At 40.9% G+C, this 20,111-nt stretch overlaps 1 protein-coding gene across 5 annotated transcripts in view; it reads right to left on the bottom strand.

Moving 5' to 3' along the window:
• The window catches only part of HIVEP1 (HIVEP zinc finger 1), a 131,546-nt gene that overhangs the window by 4,009 nt on the left and 107,426 nt on the right, over positions 1-20,111 (bottom strand). For 4 of the 5 annotated variants that reach the window (XM_075052400.1, XM_075052398.1, XM_075052397.1 and 1 more), the window contains 3 exons: positions 19,916-20,020; positions 10,138-10,655; positions 6,006-7,300 (listed from right to left, as the gene is read on the bottom strand). In XM_075052400.1, the coding sequence (XP_074908501.1) occupies positions 6,122-7,300; positions 10,138-10,655; positions 19,916-20,020 (1,802 nt within the window). In that variant the 3' untranslated portion in view covers positions 6,006-6,121. Of the gene's footprint in view, positions 1-3,227; positions 3,336-6,005; positions 7,301-10,137; positions 10,656-19,915; positions 20,021-20,111 lie in introns of those variants that run through there. The other variant, XR_012653781.1, reaches the window with a different exon arrangement.

Genomic DNA, 20,111 nt, shown 5'->3' on the forward strand with positions numbered 1-20,111 from the left:
TCCCTCACTGCACATCCACGTCCAGCGATCGCTCCTGCCTCGCGCGAGCGTCCCGGGGAAAGCCCCTCATGGAAGCAGGACTGCTGCTGCGATGGGGAACGACTCTTAACGCTCAATGATCTTATTAAGAGAGCTGCTGTATATGAGATGCAACTGTCACCTATGCCAAATGTTTTGTTTCTCAGGAGGAGGAATCCAACCGTAAGGTATCTGGGTACCGACACCAAAGCACCTTAGACCGGAATGACCTGCCAATGGAACTTCTGAAGCCCAAAGGGATGTTGTAGCCACCTTAACTTAACAAAAAGAGGAAATGCTAGGGGTATTTGATTTTACAAACAGCCTCCAGTTGGCCTGTTTCCAGCACAAATGCCTCATGCATGGTAATGGACTTCAAATACACTAAACAGTGTAGCCACAAAACCAAACAGGCCTTAACATTTGACCTTATTGGGGAAAACAAGCCTACTATTACCAAAGAAAACTAAGCATGCCTGGCTAATTGACTCATCTTAGGACAAGTTTTGTTTCCATGACTGAACCGTAGGAATGTAAAGCCTTGCCATCTTTCGGCCAGCATGGTTTCCTTAGATCTCACATGGAGTAGCTGAAAATCACCAGCCACCTCCTAACATTTTGAGTAGGCTGGCCAGTATAGAGAGGAGAAGTGGAGGGGCAAACATAACGCTAGCAACACCTTTGCCATAAGGTGGTGTTTGGTTTTTTTTGATTCACCATTTCTGGAACAAAACACGAACACCAATTAATTACATGCTGTTACATCCTTGTTGCTCTTTGCTCATCCACCCACGGACATTCCACATAAAATTACCTAATAATCAATCTGAAGTATTTTAAAGTAGCTTGTTTTTATCCTAAGCCAGCAATAGATTTAGCAATCCAGTGTCTAGACCTAAGACAGTGGTCTCATCCTCAAAGATATAAGCCATAAATGGTTTCTGTGTGGTGTAAGTCTCTGGTATTTTATGTATCATTAAAAATGGCCATTTGTAGGTGCTGAGACCCCTTACAAGCAAAGGAAAATTCCTCAAGACATGGAAAGACAATTCTAGCCACGTTTTGTTTTTTAAGACATTCATAATTTAACATTCACAACTGGAGTCACCTAAGATGGATGACACCTATTGTTCATATTATAAGCATGCAAGCAAGGTAAGGATTCCCTGCTATGAGATGTAACTGGTCTCAGAGGATCTTTCAAAAGCAACAGCAGTGGCCTGGCAGATAAATCAGCTGAAGGCTATCATCTTGAACAAGAACTCTTACTTGTAGATTGTCTGTTTTCCCTGGCTTTTGGCAAGTCACTCATGCTAAAACTGAGCATTTTTTAGTCTGTTTTGATGAAACCATCCCCACGTTAAACACATGTTTGAAAGGCAGTTTACAGGTTTAAGCTAAAGTGTTTATAAAACCTTAGTGAGGATTATCTTGCAAAAAATGAGGACTTCTGGAATAAGCTGTATAGTGACAAATTCATTTTATATTCTGTTTAACATACATGTCAGTAAACTCAAGGCGAGATAAATCTGTTAATTAAGAAGCCATACAGAATGTTTAGCTAAGTGTAAAGCATGGTGTGTCTGTTTTATGATGTATCTTTGGTTTTGGGGTGGGCCAGACTGTGTTCAGCCTAAGTATGTTGTCTGAGATGAAACGCATGTGATGTGCATTTGAATTTGCTTGTATGCAAAACACTGCTGTCAGACTTTCTGGCAGGGGACTGGCTGATGTGGACCAACTGTGGGCTGCTCCAGCCTCAAGGCATAATTTACAGCAACCTGAAGCTACAACAAGTTACCTGAGAAGCGAAAGGAGCAAAAGTGTGACCAGCAGCAGTAACCAATGCAGGGCAGGGCATCCCTGAACCTAGTAAGTTTGTTTTATTTTGGCTATGGCCCGGAAGTTGGGAGTTGCATCTGGGGATGTAACGCTACAGATCAAGAGATCTGAGGCCAGTTTGAGCAAAAGTGGCCATCTCTGGTTTAGGTCTCATCCCAAGAAGTGACAGGTAGGTCATGCTATAGCTTATTAAAGCCCAAATGGGGAAAGAAGACACATTTAATAGAGTCCACATTCCAAAACTAATATTGTTATATGGACAGCAGGGGAACATGCCGCCTTCAAAATCAGGTACACACATCACCAACAAGCGTCACGTATTTCAATGAGAAATCAATTGAAGTCCGACTTGAAAGAACTACAGGCTACGGGTTGATTCTTTTTCTAGTGAGGGCTTTTAGCAGATAACAGGGAAGCCTCTGCATGGTTCTCACCAAAGCTGACCATGCCATGTCCTTACTGTAGCTGTATTTGTACCCAGCCTTTAGCTAGCACCTGCTTGCACCCTCTTGCTGAGAATAGGTTTTGTGAAGATGCCAGACTGTGCCCGGGTGCCCTGAGAAGCAACACTTGCCCTGGCCTTTTAATGTTTAAACAGCTGTGCTGGATTTGCCAGAGGGTGTCTGACAGAGCTGTTAAAAATTGATCCCTGAGTAAACAGCACCAGTGCTATTTACTCCAATTCAGCTGTGATAATTTACACCATCTGAAGAGCAGCGTAATGCTGCACTGGCAAATCTCCGAGATACTTGCTACTGACTAACAGAAGGATCCTGGTGGCAAGGGGAGTGCAATTTCCCCCTCACTAATGACTCTGGACAAGAGAATAAAGATACCACACAATTTAAAATAGAAGGAATTAATTCAGAAAGAAAACATAATGCACCAACACAGTGGTCACAGGCTTGTGCCAATGCAGGCCACCCATGTATGCTGACATATGGTTGCCATATGATGTTGGTTACACTCATTCAAATGAAACTGCTAGACACTAACAGAGGAGAGGTATGGAGTTTAACCTTCTCTCAGGTCTGGTCACACTCCTACTTTGTTGGTTTTTTTCCTGTTGCACAAGTTGTAGATGCACCTCAAGGAATATCCATTTGGAAACATGCTAGAGGGAAGGGAAACAGTATAATGTTCAGGACCACAAATGTCTATCTTCTAGAAAAGTGTGATTTCCTCCCAGCTCCATTTGAACAAGGTTAGCTGTATCTGCAACTACCTGCTCATCTTTTCATTATTAGTGGAGATGCTGCTTCAAATACGGCTCATCTGCTTTGCCTGGCTAAGTGTGAAGATTGCTCAGTATCTATCAGTACCCATTCTCTTGGTCCTTTCTCTCTATTGTCCTGCTATTAACTTACCAAATGACACACGTCTTAACATTCCTCTTTATGACATATCTGTTGCCTTGTCATTCTTATTCTTCAAGATACTGCTTCTGTGTCTTGACCTTGATGTCTTCAAAACACCTAGAATAGAAAAGAGACACATGGAGATCGCCTGATTCATCGGGTTGAATTTTCTGTTAAATTAGTGACTTCCTGGAATTAATCCTTAGAACATGAGCACACCAGAAATTGCTAGTCAAGTAAAACATTTAAGATGTGTATACAGTAAATCTCTGGAGTTTCTAAATGGGTTAGTAAAATCAGGACTTCAGGGCATGTGGAACAGCAATTTCTTACCTACTGCTTCCTTATAAAACTCAGCGAAATGGCAATGCTTGTGATGGCATTCAGAATTTTGGAGATAGTTTTACTTTGCTGTAAACCTATTTGATCCAGTCATCTTTTTTTTTTGTCATGCTGCAGACAAATATGCTCAAATTAATTAGCATAGTTCAAGTTTACTTGGAAGTGTAAGTGTCCATTTTAAAGAAGCTAAAATTGATGCAAAGTTTCTTGAGTTCATTAACTACAAACCTTCACCTGATTCTACTAGCAAAAGTTTCAGGCTCTCAAAGCATATGTAATGCAGCAACGTTTGTTTTTTTTTAACTTTGGCTGGTTCAGATAATTTCACGTTTGGTATACATGATAATGCTGTAAGACACATTGACATCACTACATGTTTATAAAAAGAACATACAAACGCACAGTGACATTTTACACAGTGGTTGCACATAAGACACTCACAAATTTGAAGTCTGATGCTGTGTGGTGCTGAGTACTCTTAACTCTCATTAAGTTCAATGTGAGTTGAGAGTGCTTCGTGGTTCAGGTGCTTGGGCCCTCAGTGAGGCTCTGCACAGTAAGGAATTATACCAACATTCATGTCTGAGCTGAGAGTAATTTCTCCTTTCTAGTACGTGCATTTCTAATTGCTGGATTAGTACAATTGGCTGATAATCACAGTAATATAAATGATTTTCTGGTACTGAAGTGCTCTTTCTGAAAGTTAATAAAGCTCACTCAACATCGCCTACAGTTTTACAACACACTGTAATGGAATAATGTAATGAGTACAATGTGAGTATAGTACAAAAGCCGATGTTAAAGTTAAAAATGGATCTAGGATAGTGCTGTTCTTGAATACGAGCAGTACAAGGTATGAATTACTTCTTTAAACTGGGTACAGGAGTTAATCTGTGAACAACGCAGCCCAGCTTACATTCAGCTTCACTCCTGATTTTTCTCCCAAGATTTGCTTCCCACTCTTTTTTTCCAGTTGTTTTGTATGTGCTTATCCTTGGTACTTCCATAAAGGTGATCATGCTTTTAATTTACATCTTCCAGATTTCTACTGGAATTTGGTTGTTAAAATGGTTTTATAAACTTCTGTAAGAATGTGATATAAGGACACAGCAGAAAACCAACTCTATTTAAAAATTACAGCACAAATCCCAGGCCAATTTGAAACTTTCAGGAATGTTTAGGCCTGTAACATGTGAGACTTGCCTCCTGCAGAAGTTGAACACCTTAAAAATGTATTGGTGACTTTAAATTGTTTTCACCATCTGCAAACAGAATTTTATTAAACTTCATTATTCTGGGATCCATACATGTCTTGTATGCCCATTAATGACGAGTTTGTTGATGTAAGGGCACATTAATTGTATGTGTAAGAAAGACCTCTAGTCCCTTGTTTTTCCCTGCATGAATAAGACAAAGCCATATTTAGGGAGAAATTGGCTTTGTCTACCTGTAAACGAAGATGACCTGAAATGCAGTCTCCTAAGAAGTTGATGTTAATTGGCAATGCCAAATCCTCATTACAGTAGTGGCATTTTCACCAACTGTATGGCGGATTTTGCAATTAAGAACACACAAAGAATTATTCTTTTCTTGTGTAACATTTTAATGTCAATAAAAAGTGGTTTTATAGTTCCAGATTACAAATAAAAAAATATTTCATCTTGACCCTTTTGCTATTTTCCCTCAGGGAAGTCTTCAAATTTTAGTTAGGAAGTGTTAAAAACACGAGGTGGATGGATGCTCGCTCTACAAAAAGCTGAAGGACTCCCTCCCCATTTTGCCATCCTGGATGTTTTGAAATGGAAGGTTTTGCTCCAAGTAAGCCCGAAGAGTGTACTCTCTCTCTCGTGGCAGGTGAAACCACGGGGGCACACACCACCACCGGATCCTTTCGAGCTGAACGCAGCTGGAAGGGTACTAAAAGGAGCGAGCCAAGCGCCTCTCCAACTACCGGGCTGCATCAAGAAGGCACAACATAAGCAATGGTAAAGTCAGTAAACAAAATTTTACTGTAATATTTCATAACACAGATACTGTATTTCTCTTTTAAGTGTAAAGCTACCGTCTTACACAAGAAAGATGGACAGACCCTTTTCCAAGACTAATATGGATACAATAAATATGGAGTTTTACATACTAGATCTGTACACAGAAACTTTGTCCCACAGCCATAAAAATTTACATTTAACAGTGCAACATATAATTTAATCCTTTATTTATCTGACATAGGATGTTTACTTACTAAACACAAGCAACTACCTGGTTTTAATATACATATTTTATATATATATATTTTATATATATATATTCAACAATCTGTACAGGTTTCTAAACATAAAACTCCAAAAAGGCACAATCGTCTATACAACATGTACAAAAATGGCTGGAGCTGACAAGAAACAACAATTATTGGTCAAGAGTTCATGATTGCACGAAGATTAGTAATGGGTTTGTGTCAGAAAAATGTGCTTTAAGGAAAGGGAGGTTTGCAAAGAAACCTGTAAGTGTTATAAAAAAAGCCCCCCCCCCCCCCCAAATAAAAACACAATGAAAAACAAAAACTAGGTTGCTATTACAAGTCTATCCTCATCGTCACTGCTGCCATCGCTAAACTGCACCGTGTTTTGCCGCCGGGGCAAGGCGGCTGGCCTGTGTACCTGTCTGTCCGGGGAGACAGTTCGGTGGACCGGGGACTTGGTTAACGCGTCGGGATTCGCCTTGGCGCGGGGCTCCGCCGGGGCGGCCCTCTTCGCCTGGAGGGAAGGGACGTCGCGCTTTGGCTTGGCGGGGTTCGTGAGGTCAGTCTTTTCGGGATCCGCCTTCCCCGGACCGTCGGGTCGCTCGTAGTCGGTCGGCGGGGCGGCCTCGGCGTGGCTCTTCCCGCCGTACCGCTGCTGGCCGCCGGCCGCCGCCTGAGGAGAAGCGGCCCCGCCGGCCCGGCCGACCTCGGCCGCGGGGAAGCCGACGGGAGCCGGCTCCGGCTGGGACTCGCAGGCCTTGCCGCCCGAGGCGGGCGCCTCGGAGGCTCCTTGCCCCTCGGCGCCGGCGGGGCCGACGGAGGGGATGAGGGCCGGCAGGGCGATGTTCAGGATCTGCAAGCCGGGAAGGTGGGCCTGCGGGCTGGGGTTGCCCTGCGGGGCCGCGCCGGCGGTCAGAACCTGGAGGCCCACGGCGTTGAGGGTAATTCCCGAAGGGCGCATCTGCGGGGCGATGCTCGTGTTCGCCAGGCCCAAGATGTTCACCGTCTCCACGCCCAGCGGCGGCAGAGGCTGCAGGCCGGGCGTGCCGAGACCCGGGATGCCCGGCACGCTCACCTGGCCGATGGGAATGCAGGGCACCACGCTGTTCACCTCGGCGACTCCCACGGGATTCGCGGCGGCGCCGGCGGCCGCGCCGCCCGCCTCGCCGAGGGCGCTGGTAGTTCTGTGAATCACGCCGACGGCGGGGATGGTGAGCTGCACCGGTCCCGCCTGGATGGGGACGAAGGCGGAGTAGGCGGCCAGGCCGGCGGGGACCACCTGAATCCCCCCGACCGGCACCGTGCCGTAGGGCGCCTTGGCTTGCCGCTGCGAGTGCAGGGGGAGGTGGCTGAAGAGGTGAGTCTGGGGAGCCCTCGGCTCGGCGGCGTGCTGCGGGCACCCGGCCGGCTTCTCCTCTGGGATTTCGGCATAGGGCGACGGTGCCGCGGTCGGCATGCTGCTGTCCGCCAGCGAGGAGGGAGAGCTGACGGAGGGCGTGCTCTGGGAGAGAACAACACAGGCGCGTTAATGCGGCGGCCACCGCTACCCTCAAGTGAAAGGAGAACGCGAGGTAGCTGGGAGCGCTTCCCACACTCCCTTTTAAGAAAAAACAACAACAAACTGGTTCACAGTATATACTGCCCAGCTTGAACAATGAACTAATTTCCTTCCTTTCTTTTTCCAACTCCTTCCTCGCCCACTAATTGAATTTTCCTCTCCTAATTACCCCGGCTAATTTCTCCTGAACGCTAGGACGTGAAAACATTGCTGAATATCCTTTGTATGTGTTTTTTAAGGAGTGAGAAGGCTTTGGAGAACTGTTTTCTGTGGAAATCACCTCAGGTGAGAAGGTTAAATGAGCACAACCTGGCTTTTTTGATGCACCGGGATCCTCTAGTGGAGCCGTTACAGCCTCTGGCAGGCAGAGGCAGCATCACGGCATGTTTGTCTGTAGGCACTTCTAACGCGGAAAATGGGCGATAAGCAACGACAAGAGATGGATGACAACTACAGCGCCCACAGAAGCGGAGGTGACAGGCAGATACTGGAGTGAGACATAGCACCCACATCCCACTGTTGCCTCAGCTTGCCGTGATTTGGTGCCTAAACCTGGACCGATAATCATATTTATATGCTCCCTTTTCTTCTCATATAGCCTGTGCTACCAACCAAGGCCGGCAACTCCTTTCCTAAACACTCCTAAAATGAGAAGCCTTAAACTGCAATTGCAATCTCGCAGTATCTTTTAGTTTTAGGCATATTCATAACATATAAAGAGTGGTGCAACCTTATTTAGTTTATATAGTCCTAAACAGTAATTCTGTGGTTTTGACCAAACTTAAGAAATCTCTACAGTAGACACAAAACCGAAACACGAACAGAAATGCTTTTGAAAACTGCTGGTGGGAAATGTATTGGTTAAAGGACAATATGATTTACTGACTATGCAGTGCCGACCAGTCTAAATGGGAAGAAGGGTGTGAGAAGGAAGCCAACATCTTTCTCAGAATTAAGTCCTGTCTGACACCTCTCAAGAAATCCTGATAAACTGGTATGGATGCTTTCGAAGGAATATACAACAGCCTTCCTGAGCTGTCTCGACCCCTTCTCTCGATTGCAAGAAGTGGGATCCAAACCATTCACAATAGGAACAAACTGTAGATTAACCATCAGACACACAGCTGCCACTTCTTTTGATCTGGGAAAGGGGGAGGTAGTCTGGAAAGAATTACTGCCTTGTATTACTTACGTGCCTTTTTTTTTAAAATATATTAATGTAGACAATCATTACAGCTATATTAATGAGGACCTTTCAAGATTTTTAATTGTGTGAATATTTTCTTGCGGCTTCAGTGGTTCTGTGTGATGAGGGAGTAAACTCAGTCAAATGTCTTTCTGGTATCTACTGGCAACAACTGAAACCCCAAATCCAAATATTAAGATCCTACCCCTTTTGTGGCAGGTATATACAGTGATCAGAGACCACTACATTTTATTCTATGTCATACTACAAAATTGCTTCAATTTACATTTGCCACACGGACTCACAGTTCTCACAAGCAGGAACGAACCTGTATCAAACAAGGAAATGCAGCAATAATTTTCACTGTTTCTCCTTGCCAATGGTTCACTATCTTAAATTTTGTAAAAAATCAATCCAGCAGTACAGATAGTCAAAGAAAAAACAAGCCAGTAAGTACTTAAACTAGAAAAATTTTTACTTGCTGTTTATGATTTTGAAAATTTCCAGCTGCTTATTTTTTGTATAACTGCATGCATATACTATTTGTAAAAATTGCATTCATCACAGAGAAGGCAGTAATTACTCCTTTATTTAAATTACATTTTGCATCACAGTTTTTGGAGCATTATTCTGGAAAGTTCTAATGCCTTCATGGTCTGCAGTAAGAATTCAAAACTTTCAAGAGATATCCTTATGGTCAATCATGTCTGTGACTTGTACCATCCCCATTACAGTCCATTAAAATATTGCTGAATTGTAAAAGGCTTAACACCTGCCAGTTCCTCTCTGTGATTTCCTCAGCAATTTTAAAGACAACAGTCGCCAAAATTACTGAACGCTCCTGCAGCCTTGCACACAGACTGACCTCATCTTTTTGCACACTGCTCTGAAGAGCCATGTGTTTAGAACAGGCATGGGCAAAATTGATCCTTTTCTGATCAAAATGTTCTTTCAGCTTGGAGGAAAAATGAGAGCACTGGGAACTCAGGTCTCTGTTGTGCGCTTGTCTCTCCTTTTGTTATTGTGCAAGGGCAATCTCCTAGTTTCACTGGAACATCTGGTGTTCTTTCTAATTCTATTATTAAGCATATTTGGAGGAGAGATAAGCAATTGCACAATTTTTTTACAGTGATAAGGAAAAAACCTTTGGGACTAGATTAACTTCCCTTGGGAAATACCAATGATTCTATTGTCATATTTCAGAGTGAAATGACTTCTGAATTCTATCACTTTCCTCTGAAAACTTCATAACCACCACCATGTGTTCATTTTACATTTCTGTTATATCCCTTCTTATTTGAAATACAATCTACTAGCTCCAAACTTCAGCCTAAACGACCATGTTACAATTAATCCTTTCAGGGAGAATACAATAAAAACTAAGAATTTGAAAAGCAGTGTTCCTACAACGCTGTTTCTAGAGTCCTACACATTTGTGCTAGGATTATTTTCAACTCTCTTAAAGATGCATCAGCCAACAACTCGAAGAATGAAGGAAAGGGCGAACATTTTGAACTTTGAAAAATTTCCAGAAAGATCTTTAAAAGGAGGATTTAAAGTCCCACTCTCTCCCCCAGAGTCAGATAACTCCTACCTTTGTAAGAGCTGCAGTTGATATTAAGGGGTGGCCCAAAGCTGCTTCTGCATCGGGGTAATCCACAGACATCTGGCGACCTGGAGATGTAGGAGGGACGTCCGCCGGTGCCGCACTAGCACTGCGAGGACCCGCTCCTCTCTCCTGGGCTTTATCCTCATGTGCTTCCTGATGGGTGAATTCTGCTGGTGACCTGGAGGTCCTGCTAACTGACTGCACCGCGCTAAGGACAGTCATCTTCGTCAGCAGTGCTTTTGGCAGACCGTCCATAGAGTCCGTGTGAACCCCAGCAAAACAGTCTGGAAGTCTGATGTCTTCATCAGTGCTGGTGGCATCCTGCAGGCTGTGTCGAGAGGGGTGATGCTGGGGGCTGGCCGTCACCGAGGGGGTCGTGGATAGGACTGACTCAGCCTGGCTGTCTTCATCATCATCTTCATTGTCATTTTCATCTTCATCTGCACCATCAGACTCCTCCACGTCATATCCCGACCGGTCATAGCCAAATCTTTGCTTCTCACCTGCAAAAGTGGGAATTAGAAGGTAAGCCAATGAAGGTCCTGGACTGATTGGAAAGGAGGTGGGAGGGAGTAATTAGAAACACCAAAAAAATCACATGGCATGTGCGTTTTTCAGTCACATCCCACTGCATCAAAGCAACAGGGAAGATTTTCATTTTTGTTTTTATCTCCAGTGTTCGTATTTAATTACATAGCTACATAATCTTTCATCTTCTGCTTCCGTGTTGTTTTTAACCTTCTGGATTTGGCTGTTTTCTTTTAAGCCATTTATAACCATTTGCTCAAAGTCACCCTTCACTCTTTCGCTTGGGGAGATGTGAGCAGATTCCCGGTTCATTAAGTTCCCAGTGACGACATACGAAGCTGGTCTGCCAACCTTAGCGGTGGGATATTCTCTAGCTGGTTCTGACTCATAAGTGGGTGTCCTTGTACCCAATATGAATCACTGCTGCAAAGGTTTTTGAAGGATGCAAACAGAAAGACTGGAGGCTGTTAGTCAGGAATCTGTCTCGTTAACAGGCAAAAGAGACCAAAATTAGACCTTACCAGATTTCTTCACTTTGCTAATGTTTTGAAAGGTGTATTAACAAATCACCCACGATGTCCTAGGAGGCAAGAAAGCCCTAATCCTTTCAAAACTTACCTATGCTGCTCACATTAAGAAGCCCTCCTGACTTCAAGTCATAAAGCCAAACTGCTGTCTAGTGGTAAACTTCTCTACAAAATACAGCTCTACTGCAGCTTTTCACCTTCTTTTATATCGTAACTTGGAAAGAAAGAATCATCTTTCGTAAAGAGACAGAAAATCCCATCTGCTGTATCTGATTCCAAGCCAGACTGTCTGGGATCATATTTTATAAAAGACAAAATGCTTTGAATGCACTAATATTTTATATTCGATTAAAGGTCTGTCTGCTGAGCTGTCCAAAAAAAATATCAGCATAAAAATCATTTGGCTCTGCAAAAGCAATGATGGCTGGTTAGTTAAAATCTCAGAGATCCTGCTCTAGAAATCTACAAAGCAACTTACCATCAAAATGAACGATTCTGAAAAAAATCAGACCCTTAAAAGAATTTGAATGTACTACCAATACTTGAGGCTGCTACGTTACTAAAACCAAAATAAGCACCTTGGACTCCAGGTAAAATAAATGAGTTTAATTGAGCTACCTCTCAATAAGTTACCCGCCATTATAAGCCTTTATGGTTTCAAATGAGCAATGCAATTAGGAATGAGACTAATAGCTGCTTTGAAAAAATCCCTCTATAATGACTTTGCCCCTCTTTGCCTACACAGTAATTTGTACATTAACTAAATATGGATACTATAGATTTTCTACATTTACTACAGCAGGCATGAAACTGAAATGTTATTAAAAATAGCCCAAATCCTCCAGGTCATTGGAACGATGCTAACAAAAATATTTTTTAGAATTTTAAATAGTCTTCACTTATAATTCTCATCTACAGACAAAGCTGTTCAAAAAAGAAAATACATTTTAGTGGAAAAATTAATTCAGTAAGGTCCATTCCAAAAATATGGCAAGTCGGATTGTTAAAAATATTATTAACAAAACCACATGGAGTTATTCAACATTTATTTTCCTCTATACTTCTGCCATTTCTCTTCTTCACACAAACAGTGTTTCTTCATCATTAATTTGCAAAGCAAACACATCTAAAATGTTAGAACCTCTACATATGTTTGATTTCTGAATGGAAATAATTTCCCCCAATGCCTCTGTAACAGATCTTGAAGACTTCTCCATGTTTTACATCTAAAGGGTGACCCATGCGTTTCCTGCAACTCTTTAAATAATGCATGGGGCATTGCAAAGTCTTGGGTTTCAGTCTGTACGCCCTCTTAATTTTGGTCTATTTACCAACACGACATAACTATTCTCTGGGAAATCCTACTGTTTCTTTTCTTTTTTTCTCCCTCTCTCCACACGAATCGCATTTTCTATGAAAGTTGATGTCAATCACGAATGACTGTCTCCACTGGCAAGAGAAACTACCTGAAGTGATTAGACTGACTTGTCACATTTGTAAAGCAAGGAAAACATATGCTCAAACAATGCCCTGATTTATAATAAGAAACTATCTTTTTTCAAATCAACATTGAAAAACACTACAGGATTTACTAGCAAATGCTGCTTACGTAGAAATTTTCTGCGTACATCTCATCTTTCCAGAATAAAACCGTGGAAAGGGAAAGGGGACCCATGTGTGGGACATAGATTCCTTACATGCAGAACTCGGTGGGATATCATTTCCCTCTATTGTTTCCCTGTTTACCTCCACCCATTGGCCAGCTTCTATTTAAGCGTGGTTACCTGGAGCCAGAGCCTGCAGTGTGGGCGAGGTGACGGCGATGAATGTGGTTCCCTTACTCCCACACCACTTCGCAACATCAGATGAAAAAAAACCCCATTCCTGACTTGCTTGCTCTGGCAATGCACAAAGGAACGCTCTGCTCTGGCTTTTATACCCACGTGTATGTTTGCTGAAGCAAGAGGTGCCCAAGCTTTTGTAATTAGTGATCCCGTTAAGCATTGGTGTAAATCAGTGGAGTTGCGAGAGGACCCGATACTGGAGTTTTAAGCGGTGGAAGACCCAGGCAGGTTATGGGTCTTCTCTGAATGAGGCATCGAGCTGAGGCTGTGACCGCTCCTTGTGGGGAAAGGCTCTTTTCCAAGCACTGTCTTGTTAACCAAGGAGTATTGGCCCCGATCCATTTTAGTAATGGTGCGCTGCCTACTAAAGTTCCCTTGCAGTTTTAATTGGGGAAAAATTAATTCTTCGCTTCCTATCTTAAACTATGCACAATTATAACCATATGCTTATGTAGCTGATATATATAACTAGAACTGACTCAATTTCCAAAGGGAACAAAATGACTTCTGTGTTTCACTTTGTATAAGGTTGTCAAGCAGTGTGGGATATTCGAGAATGAAGGATGTGTCATAAATTTAAAGGCCACTAGCATATGGGGAAATGGCTTTTGGCATGAAAGTTCACAGTTGTTTTTTTTAAAAAAAGAAAACAGGAAGAAAGTTTCACACTATTAAGTGAAGTCTTTATGAAAGCTACTTCTCTTTCAAATTTGTAACTCTCACCATTTTAACAGAAAGACTGTTCACGACTGCCTCAATTTTTTAGAACGAGTGCTTCTGGAAGACTAGGGAATGTCTCTCAACCTCTGTCAACTGCTGCAATCTTTTCTTTTAAACCCTTAGCAAGACTCTTTCTTCTTTCTCAACTTCACAGAAGAGAGGAACTTTTGGCTACAGACATGAACTCTGCAAAAATTAGGAACAGCTGGAAATAAAGGTATAATAGAAACGTGGACACAACTACTGATTGGGGATTTTGCTCACATGGCAGATATAATTATATTTAATAAAATTCAGTTTTTAATCCTAGGTATTGAAGTAAGTGTACACAAATCATGGGCAAAAATCATCTTAGTCCTTCATTTATTTTGTTGTCGGTCCTCATTTAGTTAATCAGCTCTGTATTGTGTTTGTGGTGTTGATGAGCTTGTTGGCTAAGGCTCTGTTATACTGACATTTTGCCTCAAAGTGGGGAAAGAAAAAGCTTCAAGTTCTTCAGCACAATAGCATTAGCTGGACTTATCAGCATCCTAATATGTCCATTAGTGAAGTGCCTGGGGCTGATAAGCCCATGAACTGCTTTTTCCAGTTGTGATGCTATGGATTAGGTAACTGAAATAGGTCTCTCTATGTACTTTAAAGTTCTTGATTTTAAAAGTTTCTCCTAGAAGAATCCTTACTGTATATGGTTTTAACAATGGCCATATAATTATCTTCATACTGCGAAGTACTAAAAGAAAGGTTCTTCAGAATCTCAACAGCTTTTAATTTTAACTGCGATATTATCATCAATTAGTCTATCACATGACCTGACTTATCAGGCCCTGCTACAGACTTAGCAATTTCTGCACCAAATCTAATGATAAAGTTCAATGGCTTATAACTTAGTCATATTTGGTTATAACTTAATCACATTTAGGCAGATTTTCACATAAAGAGCAAAATGTTAATTTTCTTTCTTTCACTGTCAGAAAGATGAGAAGGAACTGAAAATGTAAGTCCAGACTGCTGAAGTTTTACACATTCCCAAGCAAATGGACAGTTATGTAGATAACTATAGGACTGCTATTAGCTCTACTTACACAGATTAAAGACTTAGCTTACTAAGTATCTGCCTGTCTGTTCACTATCTATTCCCATCTAAATTTAAATTTACTAAATTCATTGGCTTTTAGCACCTGAGCAATACAAAGCAGTGTTTGTCACCTCAAATTGTGTTAAGTATCTTCAGTTATGGATTAATATCTACATAAAAGCATTTAAAAATAAAGCATCTGTTCCGTATCATATATTCCTCATCAAACTCAAGGAAAAATATATACTATGGCAATAAAGGCAGAAATATTTTTTAGTATGTCATCACATTATCATAAACTTGAAAGTAAGGTCTGTATGTCATCAATGCACTCTCCTATTTTTCTAAACAATTACAAACTTAGACTTGCCTTTCACCCATTGCACTAGTCTTGTAACAGACTGTTCCACAATCATGCAAACAAATTATAAAAACGGTAAAACAAAGTACTCTGAAATAGCACTAGCATCTGTAGCCAAACTTACTGTCTTCCCGTCTCCCTAAGTCTGTTCATAGCCTTCACTTGACTGATTTCAGTCTTGCTTCAGCTACTGTCCACTGCTCATCACCATCAACCAGGACCCACAGTGACATCTACTGGGTTAAATTCAGACTGGTAATAGCCAGTGCTCCTCAGAAATGTGTCAAAACCCACCCCCCAGCCCCCAAAACCCCCCAAAAGCCCAACCCAACCAAACTGTGGGCTTTTGACTTTCATTCCTAAGAGTATGGAAAGTAACAAAGTAAAACTAACCAAAAAAGTAAGAGTAACCTCTGTTTAAAGAGGTTATTTACATCTAAGCCTTCCTGAGTAACCTGTATATTGTAAATCAACCCTAGCACTAGGTAGTCTATTCCTAAGCTATAGGTGTAGGGCTCCACCATGCTTAATGTACATCTAGTTGAAGACTAGATACTGATATTAAAAAAAAAAAAAAAAAAAAAAAAATCTTTCTTGTAAGCTATACAGAACCAGCCTTCCATTCTATTTGCAAAAGGAGGCTATTATTGCAGGATTTTAATTTATTTTCACTCCTTAAATGTAGGTGCAGTGAAAACACAGACTGAGTCATGATTAAGCTAATGAAGAGCCATGGAAACTCACTTAAGATCTACTATATGTAATATATAGCTAATTAACTTAGAGCCATTGTATCTTTAGAAGGGTTTATTTAATACTGCAGAAAATGAAAGTGGTTTTTTTAATATATATATATGTGTGTGTATATATATAAAAATACATATCTGAAACTTACAACTAGGTATTTTCACTGGTAAAGTAATGAATATTTTGGAATAAAATTTCTCCATAGAGACAATTTAAATATGTTCTGCCCATCTACTGATTTCATTATTAAATAACTATCTTGTGCAAGTTTACTCACACATACCGTACCACTCATACATTAGCTTACATATGAAATATTACAGCTTTAAAGTTCGTAACTGTTTTAATTTGAAGACAAATTATTGTTGTTTATAAGACTGCACAGCAGTCTTAAAAACATTGGGTCAATGTGGCCAAAGAGGATATCCCCAGTTGCAGTCTGTCACACTAAACAGTTCACCTTGTCTGACAATTTAATTCAGATATTAACATTCCTTACATTTTAACCCTGTATTTTGGTGATAAGAGCATTCCGAAGAGCAGAAGATGAAAGATAAATGGATGAGGGAATGGTTTTGAATACAAAAAGCCAGGCCAGAAAGTATTTACTAATACCCAAATGATGACAAGTCCAAATACAAAGAATGCTATGTTAAAAGCTCTGATCACATATAGTTTCAGACAGCTAGAGTGCATCTCTTTCTTTTTTTCCCTAGACGTTACAGCACAACAAAATTTCTGCTTCTCAGATTACTGGAAAAACAGGCTCTGTGTGTGTGTGCGCGCATGCGTGCCTGCGTTCAGGATTGAGCACAGTTTGCATTCCTTATTCACTCTGCATGCACTATTAATCTGTACTGCTATCAGGTGAAAGCTGATTTCTCATATGAATCTAAAAAAAATTATACATTCAAATAATCGTGATTGCCTATGCTTTAAAAGAACTACATAAAAATAGAACCAGCAAATTCCTTAGTAAATAAAAGGTTGGTAGCTTTGTTAAATTTCTGGCTAATTCTCTAATTCAAAGTGTGGTGGAAGACATACAGCTTAGTTATTCTAAGCAAAGGCGCAGACGTTTTTATTGCCATAAGAATAATCACTATTCCAAATGTTCAGATGACAAATTAGATAGAGACAGACAGACAGACGTTCTACGGGTCAGAAAAGAGGCCAACCTCACACAGCCTACAGTAAGAAGTAGGTTTTTTTCTGAGGTCATAATTATTTCTTATCAGATTTTCTGCACCTTCCTCTACAGCCTCTCACATTGCCCTCCAAGTGAGGAAAGAGATGGGGCTGGGCAGACCACCGTCTAAGAGAGAGATCATTTTTAACAACCACGCAACTCCTGAAGTAAAAAATAGATGCGCTTAAAGACGTCGTTTTTTAAAGCACCAAAACGGTATGTGACACAAACCTGCCAGCAGCACACGTCAGAGGGAGGAGGGGTGAAAGGGCCAAAGATGTGATGCCACAAGTGCAGCTCAACACCCAAGGCCCATCACGTTTTCCTCTGTGAGCGATAGACTGCTGGCAGGGCTGTCCCGAGAGCCCAGACCTGGCACGAGCGGTGCTGGCCCCAAATGCGAGCACTGCTGCGCTGCCTGGGGGAAAGGGCAGCGAAGAGGTGGTTGAAGTCACTTTGGTAACCCAGACTGCCTAGACACCTCAAAAAAAAAAAAAAAAAATTCAATCGCATTCAAACGTAGCCAAAAAAATCAGCATGTACAGGATTTAGGAGAGGGCATGTATGCAGATACTTCACACTTTTTTTTCCTTGCTGACTCTTTGCCTTAAAAATGGGCCAACAAGCAAGTTTCTGAATTATCATGAGAAATACCTTCAAGTGTGGCCAGGTGAGCTGAGAGATGAAATCACACTTTTACAGTGTACAGTTGCTCACTGAATTTACATGGATAATTGTAAATGCCCTGTATTATGCAGCAACTGCAGAGGCTAGACTGGTTTGGCTGCAGCAAACGCGTGTTTATCATGGGCTTAATTACTCTGCTTCTTGGATGGGACTTTTGTGCTCAGCTTTGTGATGCACAGCTGGTTTTGCTATGGGTACCTGAGCCAGATCTTTTAGAAAAGGTAGGGATTTTATCACTGAGTTGTTTTTTGGTTTGGGGTTCTTAGTTAAAGAAAGAAGTGCTACCTGCTCTATTCTGAAAAATAAAATAAAAAAATGCCAAAACATTGCAGTCTCAAAATTTCTGGAAGAATTTCATGGATTATGTAGCAAATCCTCTTGAATGTTTGTCTTGCTTTTTTCCCAAAATAGAGTATTTATTTTATTAAGTAATTACTGTGCTGAAACAAATGTATTTGAGGGAATATATAATATATTTATACTATGTTTACAGACACCTGTACGTGGTATGCAAGAAGAGAGTCTCTCTCTCTCAACTAAACAGTCTTAGAGCCAAAGAAAAACAATCTTTCAACAAATGTCTGAAATGGCTTACTTCTACCAGCTGTTACTGATAATTCTGTTAACATTTGAAACATTTCCCATTATACTATAACCATAAATGCAGTTTTTAATGTATGCAATTGGGAATATCGATTTATCAATCAATAAAATGTCTTCAGTTCCTATTAAGTGGAAATACCTGTTCAGCTGTAGTTTATAAAACTAAATAAAATGTCAAAAGCTACAGAACACTGCTTAAAAAAAGTTGCGACGATTTTTCTGTCACGTAAAGGCTGAAAACATTAATGAAAACTGTTCCTCTGTGAGAAAAGGACAGTAATTTGTACTGCCGCTTATCTTCTGTTATTTATTTGGTACCTCAAATTGCAAAGGGGGACATGCTTTTAGCTTACCAAAAAGGAATATATCGAAGAATGCCAAAAAAGGGAAAATGCAGGTTTCTTTGTACCTAGCGCACTACTGAATCATACCAGCTGAGTCATATTCCCAGCATTATTTAGAATTAGATTCAAGCCGATTCGCTTATTCTGCTAGCGGTTGTCATATGGGAGCAAGTGCATTCATCTTTCTTGCCCTTTACTGTTTAAATAAAGAACCCCACTGCTTTCTTTTCTCAAAATCTCATCCAAGATCTAATAAACTATTCCACTGAAAGAAGAAAAATACAACAAGGCAAGGCAACACGATTCATGTCCCTGCTGAGAAATGGGAGGAAGGAGAAAATGCTACCACTGCACTGGACATGCTGAGATCCGAAACAGTCCTAATGCACAATCCTGTTCTCCATCTCACTGCATCTGGTGCAGCTACATCTTTCTTATCATGCTGAGCAAAACCCACATGAACCAGTCTGGCCCTCTTTGTCCGCGATCTCAGCTCCTCTTCAGTGGAGCCATCGCAGGATGTGGGAAGTGCAGAATTCCAATTATTAGCAAATACATTCATTTTTGATAACACTCTCATCACTAATCAGGTCAAGATGAATGATGTTCAGACTTTCTAAATGATCTCTATCTGCTGATTTATGTCCAATTATTTGTGAAGGAGGACAGAACTCTACACTGGAAGATGTTTAGCCTCCTTGCAAAGCACTCAGCAACATATTTGTGATTCGGGTGACATGTTAGTGATGTAGTTTTTATGAAATGAGCATCTCAAAACTTTGACAATTTAATGCACAACTATTTTCAAAGAAACACTACATTTGACTACCTTTTTTTCTAGGCAAACAGCTGTTTTTCTGGTATTTTCAGTCCTGTCATATTTATCTGTGAAACCGATAAAGTTTAACTGCATAACACTTTGTGTTACGCAGCAATTTATCTTTAGCATATGCTTGTCATTTCTTCTGGTGAAAGTTTTTCCAGTATTCTTGCTCCCTTGGACTAGTTTCTAAGATTTTTCTCTCTCTATCTTTTCCCTGTACAAGAATTTAAAAGCTTTGGAAAAGAAAGGGTAAGAAACTGGGATGACAAAATAAATACAAAAATGCACTAAAGAAAGAAGATTTTAATTTCTTACCAAATTCTTCTTCTCCATCCTGGTCATCTATTAAGCCTACTGAGACTCCCAAATCCATGCACTTCTTGCTATGTGCCTTTGACTTCATATGTTTTGTTAAATTTCCTTAAAAAAAAAAAAAAGAGAAAAATTAACTGCTCTGTGACTATACAAATGTATACAAATATACGCTCAAAATGTCTGTATCTTATTCAGC

Source organism: Buteo buteo, chromosome 20 (assembly GCF_964188355.1).
Source record: "Buteo buteo chromosome 20, bButBut1.hap1.1, whole genome shotgun sequence".
Taxonomy (NCBI): domain Eukaryota; kingdom Metazoa; phylum Chordata; class Aves; order Accipitriformes; family Accipitridae; genus Buteo; species Buteo buteo.